Source organism: Antechinus flavipes, chromosome 2 (genome assembly GCF_016432865.1).
Source record: "Antechinus flavipes isolate AdamAnt ecotype Samford, QLD, Australia chromosome 2, AdamAnt_v2, whole genome shotgun sequence".
NCBI classification, from domain to species: domain Eukaryota; kingdom Metazoa; phylum Chordata; class Mammalia; order Dasyuromorphia; family Dasyuridae; genus Antechinus; species Antechinus flavipes.
In genome coordinates, this window is record NC_067399.1 from 585,950,438 (window position 1) to 585,969,887 (window position 19,450).

The 19,450-nt window shown below is 36.6% G+C and overlaps 1 protein-coding gene across 3 annotated transcripts in view; it reads right to left on the reverse strand.

The window, feature by feature from the left end:
- The window catches only part of SORCS1 (sortilin related VPS10 domain containing receptor 1), a 714,896-nt gene that overhangs the window by 9,697 nt on the left and 685,749 nt on the right, over nt 1-19,450 (reverse strand). For all 3 annotated transcript variants that reach the window (XM_051981370.1, XM_051981369.1, XM_051981371.1), the window contains exon 24: nt 9,339-9,438. In XM_051981370.1, the coding sequence (XP_051837330.1) occupies nt 9,339-9,438 (100 nt within the window). The remainder of the gene's footprint in view (nt 1-9,338; nt 9,439-19,450) is intronic.

The window sequence follows — 19,450 nt, forward strand, 5'->3', positions numbered from 1 at the left end:
TCAAATGCAAGCAGACTCCCAGAGACAGAATCAGCGCACATCTTCAAGATAGAATGGACACTTGCCTCTCTCTCAACTTCTCTCCTTAGAGCAATATATTCCCCCAGGATTAAACCTGCAATTCAATTCCCAATCACTCATAGCAGAATCCTATGAACATCTGCCTTAGTCATTCTGATTCTAAGCTTCCTAACTGGAAAGCAAGTGGTGGAACCTCAGAGCAAAATCAGAGCCAGTTATCTTGCATGCTAAATTCCCATTATCTTTCCAGGCCCTCTGAATGAATGGTGGATGACAGATTACATTAGCTCTGCTTAAGGCTTGTGTACCACTGCCCTCTGTGTTCAGTAGCTTTTGGATGCAGACCTGGGTCCTTCATAGAAACAATCCTATTATTGCTCCAGCCAGCAGCAGCTGCATAGTTCAGTTTTCCTAAAACTTAGGTATGTTTGTGTGTGTTTTGCTGAGGAATGGAAACTCTTATGATAAATGGGTTGCAGCTTGTTCCTTGGAATTAGCATAAATTAGTCCCTCTCCAGTTGCAACTAAACAAGGTAGAGGCTGGGGAAAAAGTGCTGAGTGCTTGGCTTGCCATTATTCACGGATAAATAGAAACATGACTATTAGATGAGTAGCAATGTTCCTCCTACCTCCTTGTTTATGAGCATAGACAGGAGGGCAGGTTTGCATGAAAACACACACACACACACACACACACACACACACACACACACACAATTTTACCATTCAGTTGAATTCTATTATAATTGGTGTGATTATTTAAAAGTCCAAATAGGGTAATTATGGGAGCTACTTCTGGATGTGCTTTCCTTCACTGTGCTAAATGAAATCCATTTCCTCATCCCCACTTCCCTCAAGGTCTAGTCAGCTACAATGCAAACTGAAAACATTCTCCAAATACTTGCTATAAATATGGCACAATATCAGGCAAATATCAGAAAAAAAAAGATGACAAATTCATGAAAATAAAAATTAAAGAGAAGGGCAGCATTTACTGATGAGTTCATAATTATGGAACATTTCTTAGAGTCAAAACATCAAAATTTACTTGTGAGCACATCAGTGTGTGTAATATTCCAAATATAGGAAACCAGTGCACAAATGCAGACAGAAAACTTGTCGGTGACATATGGTTTCAGCAAGCACCCTAGGGGCACTGGGAAATTAATAAACCAATTATGGTCATATAGTTAGCATGTGATGTAGTCAGAACTTGAAACCAGCTCTTCCTGATTTCTACTACTTTGATTGTCTCTGGCATTTCAATTTTTGAAAATTCAGAAAGATAAACTACCCCCCCAAAAAAGTTTTAATGCCAAAACAGGTTGATAGTTGATAGTTCTTAAGCCATATATAAGTGAAGCAAATGCCAGATATACTATTTTGTCTTCTTCCAAAGATTCCTGATAGGCAGTAATTCTATCGTGAAATAAAAAGTCTCTTTCTTAATGTAGAATTGAGACCCAGATGGTCAGCAACCCAGGCACCCTTATGGCTACCTCTTTATTCCCACTGTCTCTAATCCGCCAAAAAACACTTGTCTTATAAAGCAGAAGAAAGAATACTGAGAAGGGTTCAATGACTCTGATATCACGAAAGTTTCATTTTGTTGTTGCTCAGTCATTTTTCAGTCATGTTGGATTCTGTGACTCCCCCCTGCAAAGTCAACCATTTTCTCCTCCAGCTCATTTTACAAAGAAGGCAGAGTTAAGGGACTCGCTCAGGGGGACACAGCTAGTAAGTGTCTGAAGCCAGATTTGAAGATGGGACAATTAATCTTTCTGACTGGAGACCCAGCATTTTATCTATCTATAGATAATAAATCTGTACCACCTATTTACTTAACTTAAGTTTCATGGGTAGCATTTATGTAGTGTTTACAATCTGCAAAGTAGTTTCCTTATGCTAACTTATGAAAACAGTATAATATATAATTAAAAAACAAACAGCGTGGCAGGTGACATAATGGACTGGGTATCTTGCCTCTAACTCTATTAACTATTGGAACCTGTGTGAAACAAATCTCTCAGACTCATCAGCTTTAGTCAAACTTTGGACCAGTTGCTATGTCAATTGTTAGAAGGACAAGCCATACTGAAGGCTTCTTATGATAAACTTGTAAGCACTTTCCATATATGGCACTACACTATTAGTGCAATATAGAAGATATAATTTGTTTAACCTTAATAAAATTCACAGTTACTCAATTACATTTGTTACTAAGATGCAAGTTTAATGATTTTTAACTGGTTCACAGGCATCTGCTTCTTAGCTTGCCTTGCCAATTCATCATAGATATATATAGTCCTGACTCAGTGGCACATTCATTTTGTCTCCACTAGCTCCCCCGGTCACTTTCTTATTGTGTTAACTCCCAGGACATGGGAGAATTAGGATTTAATGGTTAGTGCTAATTTCTTCCCATACCTCATATCATACTTTTCATATAATTCATGTTTCTGCTCCAACTGAAGCCATAAGTTCTAAATCATATTTTCTATTGGGAAAAATAAAAAGTCACTCAGATGGACTTGAACCTGATGAGTCTGGCATTGGAAGAATTCTCAAATTCCACGTTGGAAACAGAGACCAGTCTGGGGTTGTATACGGAATTCTATCTCCAGAAAGAATTGAATTCAAATCATGGCCCTAAAACCTACTAGCTCTAAGATGATTGGCAAATCACTCAGCCTCTCTTAGACTATTTTCACCTCTGCAAAAAGAGAGATAATAACTGGCAGCATGTGCCTCACAAAGTTATAGTGAACTTCAAAAGAGATCATGTTTATAACGTACTTTGCAAAGCTGAAAATATATCAGTCTCAGCTATTTTCCTTCTATTCTTAATTCCAAACCTCAGAATATATAATTATGTTCTGTAAGATAGAGAAGCAGAAACAGGAAGCTCCTTTTTCCAAATTTATTACTCTGTGCATATATATATATATATATATATACACACACACACACATACCTATGCATATGTATATACACATGCATCTAGAATATCTCATCATTATCACAGTAATTATGTAGAACCTTAAGCTTTGCAAAGTACTTTGCAAATATAATCCCAATTAATCCTCAGAACACTGTAGAGGTCTGCATCCCAAGGAAATCTTACAGGAGGGAAAATGACCCACATGTGCACAAATATTTGTAGTAGCAGTTCTTTTTGTGGTATCAAAGAATTGGAAAATGAATAGATGTCTATCACTTGGGGAATGGCTGACTAAATTGTGCTAAATGAAGATAATGGAATATTATTGTCTTATAAAAAAAAAATGATGCACAAGGCCTGGAAAGATTTGCATGAACTGATGCTGAGCAAAAAAAGTAGAACCAGGAATACATTATACACAATAACAGCAAGAATGTGCGATGATCAATTATAAATGACTTGGTTCTTCTCTATGGTTCAGTGATTCAAAGTAATCTCAATAGGTTTTGGACACTGAATGTAAATGTAAACATGTTATATTCACTTCTTTTTCTGTTTTCTTTTTTTTTTTTTTTTTATCTATCCCATGGCTTTTTTTCTTTTACTCTGATTTTTCTCAACATGATTCATAAAGTAATGCTTATTAAAAATAAGTAAACTTATTAGAGAAACAGCAACAACAACCACACTGAGAGATTGGTGCTATGGTTATTTCCATTTTACAGATGAATAAACTGAAGGAAACAGCAGTTCAATGACTTGCCCATGTCACACAATTTAACAAGTATTTGATGCTAGATTTGAAATCAGGTCTTTCTGACTTCAAATCTGATATTCTATCCATTGGGCAAACATACCTGCCTTATTATCTGGGACAGGGACAATTAAGAGAGTTTTCTTGGGGACAAGGAGGTGACTTACCAAGGATAAATACCAGAGGGAGGGTTTGAACCTAGGTTTTTCTGATTCCTAGTCCATGGCTTTATTTATATGCTGCCTTTTACGTAGGTATAAGATATGAATGACTTTTTGCTCTATGTTTGAAAACAGATACGTGATAGTGATTTGTAGGAAAAGTTCTCTTTTAAAATATTCCCTTTAGCGATATCCTCAATTCCTCTTCCTAGAAATTTCACCTTCCCTTCTCTCCCCTATGCTTTAATTAGTTAAAAGTAGCGAAGGAGAAAACCAGTAGAACTACCTCTTTATGTTATATCGATGGAAATGAGAGGGAAGAGGAAACCCCTATAATCTAAAATATAATTGTGACCCTTGTTACTAGCTGGCTGAGGTATAGTTGGGCTAGTTAGTCAGCCATACAACCAATTAAAATGGTCATTGACTGGGCTGATATTCGATTGACAACTCAGTCAGCCAGTGGCACCAGGTTCCAAAAAAATTTTTTTTTCCTTTTTCTTTTTCTTTTCCCCGAGGGAAAGAGTAGAGGGGGGTTATTAGATCAATACCCCCACATCCAATCCTGTCAAAGTTTGGTCTTGGCTTGTCCTGCTCTTTTCTTCTTAAGTTCCCCAGGAACATCTCTGTTCTTGTCATTTCACTTCTACATGAGTGATGTCTCCAAATCTCATTTAGAACTATCCTCTTATCTGAGCTCCAGTCTTTTTTATCCACCTGCCAAATGTCTAAAATGGGTCTTTTCACTTGAAGGTCTTATTGTCACTTCAAACTCAACATACTTCAAAGTATTATCTTGTCCCCTCAACTGGCTCCTCTTCTGATAGCTTAGCTCTACTAAGTGGCAAGCACCATTTCCCCTCAAGTATTCAGACTCAATAATTTAGAATCACTTTGAATCTTTCCTCTACTTCATTACTAATAGACCAACAACTTTTGTTAGATTTTTTTAATATAATCTTTTATGTCCTTGACTCTTTCTAAAAATTGTCATTAGGCTATGGCAATGACAGTAAGGTGTCATGAGTTCAAATCTAGCATCAGGCACTTACTAGCTGTGAGACCTTAAACAATTCATTTATTTCTCTTTTTTCTTCTTTTTTACTGTCTTTTCCTCATTTTTGCTTCTATGAGAAGAATGTGGGGCCAGATTTAAGAGACAACACAGGAACATGATTGAAATTAGGAAGACCCAAATTCTAAGATTCAAATAGTGTTCCATGTTCCAAAATGTAGCATTGCTTGGACAGGAGTTCTAGTGATTTCCCCAATTTGGATATGAGATGGAAGACAACCCTAAATCCAATATTTAATGGCATTCCAAAATTTAAAAATGCTTACCTTGTGAGCCCATAAAAAGCATCAAATTTCAAAAGAGGAAGAGGATTTGAAACTGAAGGGAAGAGTAGTAAATTCCTAGAAGGAGACAGTCAGTCCCTTTTCCCTTAGAGAGAATTATGTACTGCCTCTCTCTCCAGTCACATACTCTGGGTCTAACATTTTTAAAAGAAGGCTGTTGAACATCTGTTGTGTAATTAATGGAATGCAACAGCATGCCATAATATTCCCTGGGAAGTTATTAGCAACACTGCTTATGAGAAATGAAATGCTACAACGGACCCTTTCTTTTTTTCTTTTTGTGGTGGTGTTGCTAGTGGTGTGAGTCAGGAGGAAGACTAGGGAGATACAGAATTAGATGCTTCTCTCTATTTTAACTTGGCTTCTCCTTCCCTCCCTGCCCCAGGACTACTTTTTCTTAGCCCTAGCAGTATCCATGCTGAATATGTATTTGCTATAACTATATGTACAAATACTCGAGATTAGTCCTTCTATTCCTTTCTCCAACTATCAAATAAAAGTTTTATATATAATAGTTATAATTCTAAACTTTTTTCTTTTAACTTAATGCTGTATTTTTCCAATTACATATACAGATAATTTTCAATATCCATCGTTGTAAGCCTTCTTGTGCTTTTCAAATTTATCTAGCCTTTGACGAATAGAGACAGCATTTTTTTTTTTTTTTTTGCAAGACCAGACTACTGCATTGTTAGGAGTAATCATCCTCATCACAACTTTTAATACTTGAAAATCCCCATTGAAATAAACCTCTAAGATCCATAAAAAATACAGTTCAAATCCTGTTACAACAAATAGGATTATAGCAAACTGCAGATAAGTGACATTTGATTTGACACAATTCTTATTCAACAATAAAATTTAGGCAAGCCCTAGGAGTTTGTTTCAAAAGTCAGTTGAAATAGTCAACAAGGAAACTGATGAAATGGATAAGGAATATTTGGCTCAAGCCGAAGGTGAGATGGAAGACAAAGAAAGAGAAAAATTCTCCAATCCATCAATCAACACACATTCATTTATTACTTAATACATCCATCAAACTAACTTTAAATTCTAAGAATCAGAGATACTACTCAGAGAATTTCAGGTAAGCTGTCCCTTCATGCCCATAAAGAATTGCTATAAAAGATGTTGTGTAAGAATAATTTGTTCCATAATACTAAGAAATGCAGATAGGACCTTCCTTGTCTCTTTAGCTTTGTACCAATCGGTTTCTTACTTTGGTTTCTGGTTCATCTACTCACCTACCCAATTCAGGATGTTAAATCTCTTACTGCTAGTGTTTCTCCAGATTATTCTTAGTCCTTTAGCCTTGTCTACAGGGACTCTTGGCACTTCTTCTTAATTCTAATATAGATTTAAACTTACTCTGCCATTAACCCCTCAATTCTGAGTGTAGCCAGAACTCTTGCTTCAATGCTCTTCCCATTGTGACATATTTTCTATTTTCCCTGAAACACATCTAGAACAATAGTGGATAATCTTGAAATTTCCTGAAACTTATGAACTCTTGGCAAGAAGGGAACTTTGGAAATATGGCTCTGCTGTAAGCTTATTAAAAGGGAGTCATGACTACTTTATGTGAAAAGTGAAGCAAACATGGTATCTAATTTTTGGAACAATACCTGTTTCTCAGTTGGCCAAATGTTCTTTACAACCAAAGTAGAGTTTTCAAAGATACTATTTTACCTGAATTGGAAGTCCTTATTAGGCCCAGCCAAATTTTAACCATTATATGTATAAAGATAACATAAACTTTAACTTAAATATCTACTTTTGAGAACAGAAAGTGTCCAAGGTCACAAAGACCTTTTAAGGATCCCTTTTGGAGCCACTCCTCAATTGAGAACATATTCACACAAAGGGTCTTAAGAAGATGACTTGGCTGCTTTTTCTAGGATTAAATAACAGATTGAATTTTTTGGACTCTCTCTCATGAGTTTCCTATTAATTATCAATCAGTAGCCTAAATTAGATTTTATCAAAAGAATGTATGAAACAAAACATTCTCCTGAGGCATGCTCTTACACAAGTACTCACAGAATTCAAGGGGGAAGGGGACTTAAACTTATATGAGGTAAATATAGAGATGACCAAAAAGTCAACTCATAATTCCTAATTACTGGAAGCCCATTCATGAATCACTAAGCATTCTCCTCAGGAAAAGAGGATCACACTACTTGAAACGGCTTACTCCTTTGGAAATTAACTATCTTTCTATATCCATCTATATCCCTGTTGATCTTCTGGATGCATTATCTGCTACTTGTCCTGTCTTTCTGGTAACATGGTCAACTGAGATGGGGAGAGAGAGACAGACAGACAGAGACAGAAAAAGAGGAGAGAAGAGAGCATAGAAACAGAGAAGAGAGGAGAGAAAAAAGAGAGAGAGAGAAAGAGAGGGAGAAAGGGAGGGATGGGGACAGAATCAGAGAGACAGAACAAGAGAGAGAAGAAGGTTCTCCCTTTTTGAGGGAGGGAGGATAAAAAGGCAGAGTAAGGAAAGAGAAATAGAGAGACAGAGAGAAAGAAAGATACAAGAGACTTTCATTCTCACAAAAGTGCAACTTTCAAACTCGGATTCTTCCACCTCTTGACTTCTTTACTCTTTTCATGTTCTCTTTGAATGTCCTGACCCAGTTTCCCTATTTGTCCTATTTAGTTACTCTGCCTCAGGTTATAACCATTTGATAGGATAAAGGTCTTACATCTTAGACCTTAGGCTATACTTATTCCCTTTTAATATTTAATGGGATAAAGATCTTTATCCATTTTAGACATCATTAGCATATCCAAGTACCTCCCTTATGTCATCCTAGGTGCCTGCCTCCATTATGTCATCCTCATCCTAGGTTCCTCCCCACATTAGGTCATCACCCTCCAGGTACCTCCCCCATTGTGTCATCAGTTTTGTAATCCTATAAAAGAATCTTGTATCCAACATTCAGGGCTGGATTTTTTGAGACAATAGTCTCATTCAGTCAAATATGGATTCAATTTGTCCCAGTAAATCTCTCTATTAAATAAATTATTAAATTGTTCTCTAATCTCTATCTTGCTCAGTTTCTCCGGCATTACAGATTGAATTATCTGCTTACCATTTTTTTTTTTTTAGTTTTGTTTTATATGTAGCTCAAGAGATATTGTTATGCCACAGTTCTCTTTAATTGTCCTGACTCAGTTTCCCTGCACTAGTTTCCCTTATTGTCCTGACTGAGTTTCCCTGAATTGTTTTATCTCAGTTTCCTTAACTGTTCTGCCTCATTCCCCTTAGTTACAACTACAACTCCTCTCCTCCCTCCCCCCAATTAAGACTGAGGACCATTTGCTCTATATAAATTGTCAAAGTAAGACTCAAGGTAAGGGGGAGATCAGACTTCCTGACTCCTAACTCCTTCTATCCTCAAGAATTTATGACACCATCCCTCTAAAATATTCCAAAAGATAAGACTATCCCGGAAACCTCATTGACATCTTTACTTCTGTTTATTCAGACATCCTGACTCTGGCTTTTAGTAAGAATTTATAGCCTCCCCGCATCCTGACAGAACCAAATGGGTCTGTGAAAAAGTTTCCCACTTCTGTCCCCTTCTTTGTTTATAAAAGGTATTTAAGGATTTGAGATTCTCCCATTCATTGCTGGATACTTTGAGACGAGAGTCCTGTCTAGTCAATTATGTTCTCCAATTAATAAAATATTTAAAAAAAACTCTCTAATCTCTCTCCTGCCTCAGTTTCTCCAACATTACAATATGACCTGATCTTTTCATCCAAATATAAAAGATGTTTCATTTGCCTTTCATCCATGACCAAAAGTCCCATGACCCTTTCCCGAATAATTAAGGGCTTACACACAAATCCTTAATGTGAGGAGATTAAAGGAATACTCCATATCTATCCACTGGGTTTACAGATTAGTCAATGAAATTGGAGCAGAATTCCATTCTTACACTCAGATGTGGACCGTCCATAGATAAAACCCAGATTTCTTAACTCCAAATCAGTATTTTTATCCTTCTACATCCTTTATTTTTTTGATGTGGAAATGTAAACAGAAACAAAACATATTTAACAACCAGAACATGAGGACAAAGAGACTGACCTGCTGTTAAATGGGCAGCATGAACAAGAACACGTATTCCAGGTTTTAGCTCAAAATGGATGGAGTTTTGGTTCAGTTTGTGAATCATCAGTTCTGATATCTAGGGGGAAAAGCATCAAAGTTAATATTAAAACTGTCATACTGTCATAGAAATGAATATGTTGGATTATATGTGTTAGAATTTTTAATAGTATTAAAATTAAAGTTTGAAAACATATTTTGTACTATTTATGCTGTATACACACACACACACACACACACATATACACACAGCATGAATAGTACAACCTATATAATACAAATATCACATGTTATACATATATATGTACATATAATTTCATATTTAGGTAAAGATTGCAGTTTATAAGGTATTTCCCAAATTCAAAGAAGAAATAAATATTAGCTAATTAATATATTTGGTCAAAGTTCAACTGTGATGGAAAATCAGTTATTAATATTCATGTGACCTTAGACCTTGGAGATATTGTCATGGGTAAATAATGATTTATGTAGGCATAAGCAAATGACAAATATTTATGAAATTGAAATATATTTTATTTTATTGGCAGGTACCAATGATGTAAAATACCTAGCCTAAAAATCATTATAGCTGACAATAGATAGTGTAAACATAGGACTACAAGCATTAGATCTGCTTACACAGGTTTAATTAGTCAATTTGCTAACACTCACCCTCATTTATTACTATTAGCCATGCTCCTCTTTTGTCCCAACACATATAGCTAATTCATTCAATTTAATATTCACGGTCACAAAATATGCACTAGCAAGGCTGAGGTGATATAGCAAGTTTAATACATAACTGTTTGTGTCACATTTTCAAAGGCAAAATTAAAACATGTGCGCTGGGTTTTAAGTACAAAACATAATCTAATTTGGTTCAGATATGTTTTTGCTTCTCAGGGACTTCTCGAAAGCTGTCAGGGAAAACACTTTGCCATCAATTTCAGGCTGTCTTCCCCATGTTATTCATTTCAGTCAAGTCAGTTTAATTTGTAAATGCTAATTAAATCTGATTAGATGCTTTTTGGCTATCATTCACCTTGGGATGATGTTTATATCTTGTTGAATTCTTAATTTTTTTTACTTGATCTTGGATGTCAGAATATCCTTAGATCCCTTGAAATGATGCCCTAAAACCAACAAGATTCAACTAAAATATTGCTAGAATAGATGATTATTATAGGGCACAGAGTGCCCTATTAACATTTATACAAATACTCTGTGCCAGACATTATGCTGAAAAATATTATCTCATTTGATCTTCATAGTAGCAATGCTGGGAGGTAGGTGCTGCTATCCCCATTTTATAGTTGAAGAAATTAAGGCAAACAGAAAGTTAAGTGGTTCAGGCCAGGTAATAAGTCTGCATTTGAACTCAGGTCTTCTGCCTGCAGACTCAGAGTGCTATTCAACTACTGTTTAGTTGGTAAATAAAATAATAGTGAAAATTACTGCATTTTCCCCATTTCTTATGACTAGGAGAGTATGTACCACTTTGAGACTGAATTTTCTTGGTGACAACAGTAAAAGGCAGAAAACATACAGGAAAAGGGTGGAAAGAAAATTCAGACTAGGACAAAAGCAGTTGTGACTCATGCAGGCAGCATTTTTAATATTGTTCCTGTTACTTATTTTTAATTTCATTCAGCAAATCCACTGTAATCTATAGAGGAGTAGGCAATCTTTGTGTAGTTGGAGAAGAAATTAAGATCATGTGAAAATGGGGGTAAAATCAAACAAGCACATTATGGATTGTGATGGAATTAAATGCTATTCTATGTAACAGCCTGGGGAGATGATAAAAGAAAAAAACAAGTAGTTCCTCTCCACAAGTGTTCAGATTGAGTGAAAATGGGCCCAAGACTGCAAAGGGGCCAAGTCAGGTCTGGCCAGACCAGCTACTACAGCTAGCGCAGGATTTGTGGCACCATCTGGTGGTTTACCCAAATATAGCACTGAGATCAGCTCTTCAGTTCTTTGTGCCAATCAAGGATTCTGGTGGTCTGTCCTTCCTTCTTGAAGAGATCACGAAGGTCATGTCTTTACTTGCAAGTGAATTAGATTTTAGATGTGTCAGAGCAATACAAAGCTTCATTTTCTCCTCCAGAGCTCTCTGGGTCCAATAGCAAGACATAGATCAGGATGACTAGAGAGAGCCCTGGGTGTAAGGAGACCTTGCTTTTTTAAGCTAAGGTCTTTCCCAGGTCTCAGTTTGTCTGAGGCAACACTCATCCATTAAGGCTAGGAAAGAAATGAGACAAAAAGTGGCTTCTTTTACCTATTCAAAAATAAAAACAAACTAGGAAAAACAGACATTAAAAAAAAAAAAAAAAAACAAATTAATCAATCCTAGAGAGGAAAACTCAAGATTTTAGCCAGAATAAAAACAATTGCTATTTGCAACCACTCTGAGCCAATAAAACCCAAACAATAATTTAGGTTGGGGCTCATCATTTGCCAATCAATGAGAGTCTGTTTTGGGTTTAAGGAACAGTCAAGTAATTTCTTTTGAATCCCAAAGCTTGGTTTTCCAGAGTCCTATTTTAAGAAATTGATATTCTCTGTAAGGTCTTTCTCAGTCTCAGCCATGGCTGCTATAAGTAGGAACTCTTACTTCCTTTCAATTGTGTGTTGTTATCTTAACCCTGCCCCCCTTAATATGCAAAAGCTCTAGGATGACCTGGTTTTGTTATTGCTCAGCTATTTCAATTTTGTCTAACTCTTTGTAAACCCCCTTCCTTTTGGGGGAAAGGGGTGTTCTTGGAAAAGATATGGGAATTGAGACAAAAATGGTTAAATGACTTTCTCAGGATTTTATAGCTAAACAGTGTTTGAATCCATATTGGAACTCTAAGTCTTCCGGACTTTGGGTCATCCAGCTACTCCTATTGGAATAGATACGTTTACACAATTTTAAATTTGAAGAAATCAAATTGAAGAAAAAAAAATCAAACAAAAAAACATTGTTTAAGATTTCCCAGTTAATTAAGAGGGGAGTCAGAGCTAGAACCTGGGTCTCCTTATTGTGTGTTAGAAACCAGGAATCCCCATATGGTTCTGCCTTTAGGAAGCATCATTAGGTATGGGAACCACATCTCAGCTCTCCCTCACAAAGGGGCCAGAGTGGGATTTCTAATCTCCATCACATGACAACTTGTAGCTAACATTCCAGAGCTTTGTTTGCTCATGGGTTGGTCGTCTGCTTTTCTGTTGCCATTTTAGCAATCATCGATCTCTCCATATTAAGATTCTCTCCTGGTTTCAGTTGACCTTCTGGTCCACTGAACAACTCTTTGGTTTCTGCTTTTCCCTGTTGCCTTAAGTTTGGGCATTTTGAGGTCATTCCCTCAATTCTTTCATTCCTAAGTGGATTTCTAGAGATAGCACAACACTGTATCTTCAAGAAAACCCCTCAATGGTCAGGGTTATTTGCCTTTCACCTCTGGCCTTCTCCATTAGACCTTTCCAGGGTAACACAACTAAACCACCCCCTTAAAATGATTGAGCTAGTGAGCTAGAGGCAAGTGAAAGGTGGGGCATGGACTGAATAACAACTTGATAAGAAAAATGCCATTTTGCTCAGCTCTCTGCCAGCCCTTTGCCATCTGTGTGGCCATACTGCTTATCGAGTCATCCCATCTCAACAGGGATGGGGAATGCATAGCAATTCCACAATTCTATTTGTGAGCTGTTTTGAGACTCACTTAAAAGACTATTATTTGGTTCAAAGTGATTCTCAGGGTCCCTGTAAGTAGTCATGGGGGGAAAAATGGTGATATTAAAAACTCATAGATGGAAATATTTAGCAATATGTCAGGCAGAAAGGGAAGGAAACCTCATCACCAGAGGCTCTGGGGAAAGAAGCTGAGCTTGAATTCAACCTGGATAAGGGGTAGAGCTCTGCTTCTTTCACTCCAAACCTCCCTCTTCTGTACTGTGCAGAATTTGTTGTCTTGGCAGAGCTCATTAATCCTTCCTATTGATCATCGCTTCTCTGCTCCTCAGTCATACTGTCTGCCTTCCCTCCCCTTATTGCTAAATAATCTCCAGGAAAGAAACATGTTAATGTTGGCCCAATACCTATTTCACAGAATTTTTACAGAGATTCAAAGCTTCCTATAGTTCCAGTTTCATCTTCCTTGAAAAATGTCATTTTGGAGAGAAAAAGGGAATTCAGTCATTTAAACTCTATATTTATTATCAAATGTTAAGCATCAATGGAAAGGTGGTTATTCTACCCATACAGATTTTTAGATATCTAAATATCTAGATATTTGCTGAGTAACCTCAAGCAAATCATTTAGTCTTAGGGCTATGGGCAAATCTCTAAATATTAGAAATTATAGAGAAGATGATGATTTAGTTTTGTAGAGGACATTTTCTCATACAGGAGTGCCATATATGAATGATATCAGATATTAGAATGAGGGGAAGTCACATCCACCATAAGGTGGATTCTTAGGGTTAGCAACAATTCAAAGATACCCAAAAAGTTAAGACAAAATTCTGGATGATAGCGCCATCATGGGTTTCTGGGAGAAATTAAGATGATTATGCTATCTTCATTTATATATGGTTTATAAAACACATTCCTTAAAACAATTAAGAAAAATCAGTATTGTGAATAGTATTGTCATCATATTATATATGAGGGCACTCAGGCTCATGTGCTATAGCTAATAAGGGTCAGCAATAAGATCATGTTGCTAAATCTAGCATTCCTTCCACTTCATTGCAATGGCAGCCCCTCTCTCTTGTTCAAAAAATACAACCTTCAAATCTAGACCTTAGAGGCAATGGTAACTACATTTGAGGATTTTTTAAAAGCTATCATAGAGAAGAAATATTTGATTTATTCAGGTTTGGATTGTGAGACCAGAAATAAAATCAGCAGATGGAAGAGGGAAAAAGAGGGATAGGGAGGGAGAGAGGGAGGAAAGGAGAGGGAGGGAGGAAAGAAAGAGGGAAGGAAGAAAAGGAGGGAGGGAGGAAGGAAGGAAGAAAAAGTGGGAAGGAGGAAAGAAGAGAGGGAAGGAAGAAAAGGAGGGAGGGAGAGAGGAAGGAAGGAAGAAAAAGTGAGAGGGAGGAAGGAAAAGAGAGAGGGAGGGAGGAAAGAAAGGAGGGATGAAGAAAAGAAGGAAGAAAGGCTGTTTTGTTTTGTTTTGTTTTGTTTTTCATTCTGGAGTAGCTAGATTGCACAGTGGATAGAGTTCCCAGCCTGGACTTAGGAAGAGTGAATTCAAATTTGGCCTCAGATGCTTCGTGGCTGTATGACTCTGGGCAGATCATTTAACTGTGTTTACCTCAGTTTCCTCATCGGCAAAATGAAGTAGAGAAGGAAATAGCAAACCATTACAGTATCTTTGCCTTACAAACCCCAAAATGAGATTATGAAGAGTTAGAAATGACTAAAATGACCAAACTATTAATGCCTCTAGACTCTACCCACTGTACTATTTACCTCAGAAGATCTTAAAGCCAAGGCTACATGACTGATCACTTGTAAAGTATGTAGCAAGAGGATTCATATCTCAGGAATGATTGACATTCAATGATCTCTAAGGCCCTTTTCTACTCCAGGATTTTGTGGTTTCGAATTTTTGAGTTGATAACTAAGAGGATAGCCCTTTCTTCATACAACAAGGTCCTTAGGGCTCCATCACTGAAAGAATCTTTATTTGAACTGAACTTGGTGAGCAGTCTTAATAATACTCAAGCCCCTATTCAAACCTAGAAGGAAGGTTTGTACTGTACTTTTTGTTCCATGAAATAAATTTCACATCTGACCCAAGGCACATGAATTCTAGCTTGATTTCCAGTTTGATGCTGGCTTCTCCTGGCTTAATCACTTTTTCTTAGGCAAAAAAAAAATAAAGTTTATTAGCATCCCTGAGAAACGATTCCAAGATAGTACATTCTTTAAACACTTTAAACAATGAAGTTGAGCTGATGGAGAAAAAAAAGAATCAATTGTCCTTATTTTTAGCTACAGTCTTGTACCCTTACCTTTAACCACATTTCCTCTTTTTGGTCATAGGTAGCATTCCGATGGATTTCAAAAATTTACTAAACTCTCATCTCAGTCCCCAGAAGCACCTTCTCATGTTACTTGTCTTCCATAGAAAATTGTCTTTCATGTCTATGCTAATAGTGTTTCTATTTTGATGAATCAGTCCATAGGGGACAATATGTAAGAGTGTGTGTGTGTGTGTGTGTGTGTGTGTGTGTGTGTGTGTGTGTGTGTGAAATTTTTAAAAAGGCTTTAGGACGTAAAGAAGTATGTGAGAGCCATTTTCTTTCACTATACCTTGACATTTTCATATATATATGAATGAGAATAGTAATATTTCTGTGATGAAGAGATTCATTATTTTTAGTGGATTGCACATGTCCTGAGAAAATTTCCTTCCTCATTTAATCCACTGAAGACCTTTTACTAAGGACCAATATCTTTTTCAGGATGGTATTTCAATTTTTTTTTTTCCCCACAGAACTACTATTCCCTCATCCTTTTCCCCTTTCAGGATTCTTGCTATCAATGAAAATGGAGTGGAAAAGGGTAAGCTTGTTAATGAGAGATGGGGAGAAGTGAGAGTGGAAAGAGGTTTTCTATATACCTAAGCAACTGCCTCTAGAGGAATATACTTTCTATACCCTTAACCTGAGGGATAGAGTCCTTTCTGGCTGGCCCAGCATCTACAAAACAAAGACTGGTAGAACCATACCAGACTGCAGGTCATTTGATTAACCTAGTGCCTCAGCTTAGTAACAGGGCCAAGTGCTTCTCACTGTGAGGAATTTTCAATTTATTTCACAGATAAGATAGCTCTGATTCAAGTCAACTCCCCTGCTTCCATGGGAACAGTGTCAGGAGAAGCTCATATAGCCCTGGCCTGAGAGTCCAGCCATCACTTTCAGAAGGGCTGGCTGTGTGAGAGTCCATCACATTCCTCAGCCAAAGGCTGGGCTAGAATCCTATACAGCTAAGAACCCTTTACAAGCAAGGCACAAGGTTCATGAAAGATGGGTAAAGGTGAGTGAGCCTGCCTAAGACCTGTTTCAAAGCTAGAGAAGGACATTAGTGTGGTGGTATTTTCCCCTATTATGCATGTTTCTCTATTTGTAAAACCCTTTTGGTTTCTCCTTGATGTTTGTTCTCCACTATAAAAATCTTGATCCCTCTTGGTTCATATGTTAAATTAAAAAAAATGTCTAAGAAGGTTTTTTTTTTTTTTTTCCCTTCATTTAAGGAATACAGTGAAGAAGGAAAGCATCTCTTATTTAGTGATAGGTCTTGTGATAAAGAGAGCCATCTGCACCCAGAGGGAGAACTATGGGATCTGAGTATGGATCACAACATAGTATTTTCAGTTTTTTGTTGTTTTTTATTTGCATTTTATTTTTTCTCATTTTTGATCTTATTTTTCTTATGCAGTATGGTTATTGTGGAAATATATATAGAAAAACTGAACATGTTTAGCATATATTAAATTACTTGCCGTCTAGGGGAGAGGGCAGGGGGAAGGAAAGGAAAAAATGTGCAACACAAGGTTTTGCAAGGGTGAATGTTGAAAATTATCTATGCATATGTTTTGAAAGTAAAGAGCTTTAATAAAAAAGAAAAGAACAATAAAAAAGACAATAAAAATAGAAATTGATTGTTGTTCTAGTCTGGGTTCAGCTATTAAATCATAATAGCTACACTGTCATTGAATATTATGGCTTGCAAAGTGTTGGATACATTATCTCATTTAAATTCAGAATAAACTTGAGAGGTAGGTACTACAAATTATATAATTTCCATTTTATCCATAAGGAAATTAAAAGTTTGCCCAGTTAATAAGTGTTTGAGATCATATTTGAACTCAGAGCTTTAAAACTCCTGTTCTATCTGTTGCACCAACTAGCTGAGGGCACATGACCTCTATTCAATCTTGATTTGACCCTAGGCAAGTGCTTCCCTCAATCTGGGCCTTATTTTGTTCATCTATAAAATGAAATGAGTCAGTTAATAAGTTTTTTATTTAGTGTTTACTAGTTATCTGGCACTGTAGGAAATGCTGGGTGCGGGGGAGACAAAGAAAAACAAAAATAAGCTCCTTCCCTCAAGGAATTTATATTCTAATTCTGGAAACAACTAAACTTGGAAAAAGAGGGAAGATAATCACTGAAAAGAAGAGGGGAGAAGCTGGGAGGATAGGGCAAAGCCTCTTGAAAAAGGAGCTTCATAGGTGGTACTTAAGATCCACTCTGCACCTCATTTCTTACTTAGCTTTAATTATAGATTAGGTGTTGCCTCAGTCAAACTGAGATCTGTAAAAGGCCTTAGCTTAAAAAGTCCTAAATCTCCCACTGCGTTCAGAACCATCTTCAGTCAATCTCATCTGGCCAATGGATCCAGATGACTTTGGAGAAGAAAGTGAGGCAGAAGACCTCCTCCAGACTTCCCACATTTAAATCCAATTCACTTGCATCTGCTTCCAGATATCCTGGTCCTTTGAGAAGGAAGAACAAGAACAATAGCTAGGATCAATGGGGTAAAATTATATGGAAATAGATTAAGGAGCTCCCTAAAAATTAGAGATGGCCCAACATGATATGGGCTGCCAAAAATGAGTTTTCCACCATTAAAAACGTGCAAGCAGCCACTGGATGCTCACCTATCATGAATGTTATAGGGATAAGATTTCTACATTGGATAAAGCATGGTTATATTAGATCTAAGGTATTTCCAATGAGATACAATGCCAATAGTGGCAGAGTGAAGAGTGAGAGGACTTGTGTTCAAAGGCTAGCTTGGTCATTCACTCCTATCTGACATTGGGCAAATAAATCACTTAATTTTTCTCAATCCCAATTGTTTCATGTATAAAACAAAGGTGGTAAGACTCTATGGCCTGTCTAATTCTAAATACAAATGTCTAAAATAGGGGTTACTAATTGTTTTTTGTGTCATGAATCCCTTTGCAAGTCTAGTTGGATCCAAATAATATTTTCAAGCAAAAAACATTAATATTGAAATTAAAATGCAATTTGCTTCATTAACAATTACATACTTCCTGAAATCTTATACATAAAGGTTAAATCTATCCCTTAGGGGGTAAGATTTTTGGTTCTAAGATTCTACTGCTATGTCTGTCTCCATAAACATACATTTAACTCTGTGAGAACTGAAATCTCTTCTATCTCTTCAATTAATAACTTACTTTATGTTGAATAATGTGATGGACAAATATAAGAGAAGGCATGAAAAACAAGAGAGAATTATATACAACATACAGGACACTGTGGACTCATGTGCCAGCAGGTTGAACTCAACTCTCCAAATAAACTGAACATTTTATGAGATTTGGCTTAAATGATGCAAAGATGATTTATGACACTACCAATAGAGGGCAACTAACTACTATCTAGATAGCAAAGAGTAGAAGATAGGGCTGTGGGTAGAACAGGATGAAGGCAGAAATAGGAGGGGAATAATGGCATAAACAAAGAGACAGAGAAACTATGGAGGACAACATTAACTAGCCTAAAGGCAAATAGATATCTTTGTTTTTTCTTTGCTTTTCAAGAAATTTTAATCAAACTTTGTAAAACCAAAAAAAAAAAAAAGAAAAAAAAAAGAAAGAAAGAAAGGTAAAAACAGGAAAAGAAAGCATGCAGATGAAGGGAAATAGCTACACATAAACTTCATCTTGGAAGATTGTAGCTTTATCTAAGTAAGATATACAAAAAGATGGCAGAACAGTTGTAGTCCTATGGACCCAAACACCCTTGCTTCCTTCAAGTATATAGCCTAAGCAGTGGACCATCCTATAATCCACTAAATTATAGGTAGACATAATCACTTGTACTCTAATGGAAGCTGAGGGTCAGAAGAGCGCACAAGCAGATGAAATCCGCAGAATTTACAGAATGCCTTCATTTTAGATGCACAAAGGAAACAGGATTTGCCATTACTTAGGTAAAAAAATATAAAGATGATAAGTTTATTAATGAAAATCAGCCAGGTGTGTGATGAGTGAATCCAGTGCCAGTTTCAGAGTCAGGAAGACCTGAATATCAGTTCTGCCTTTGTGTAAGGAATG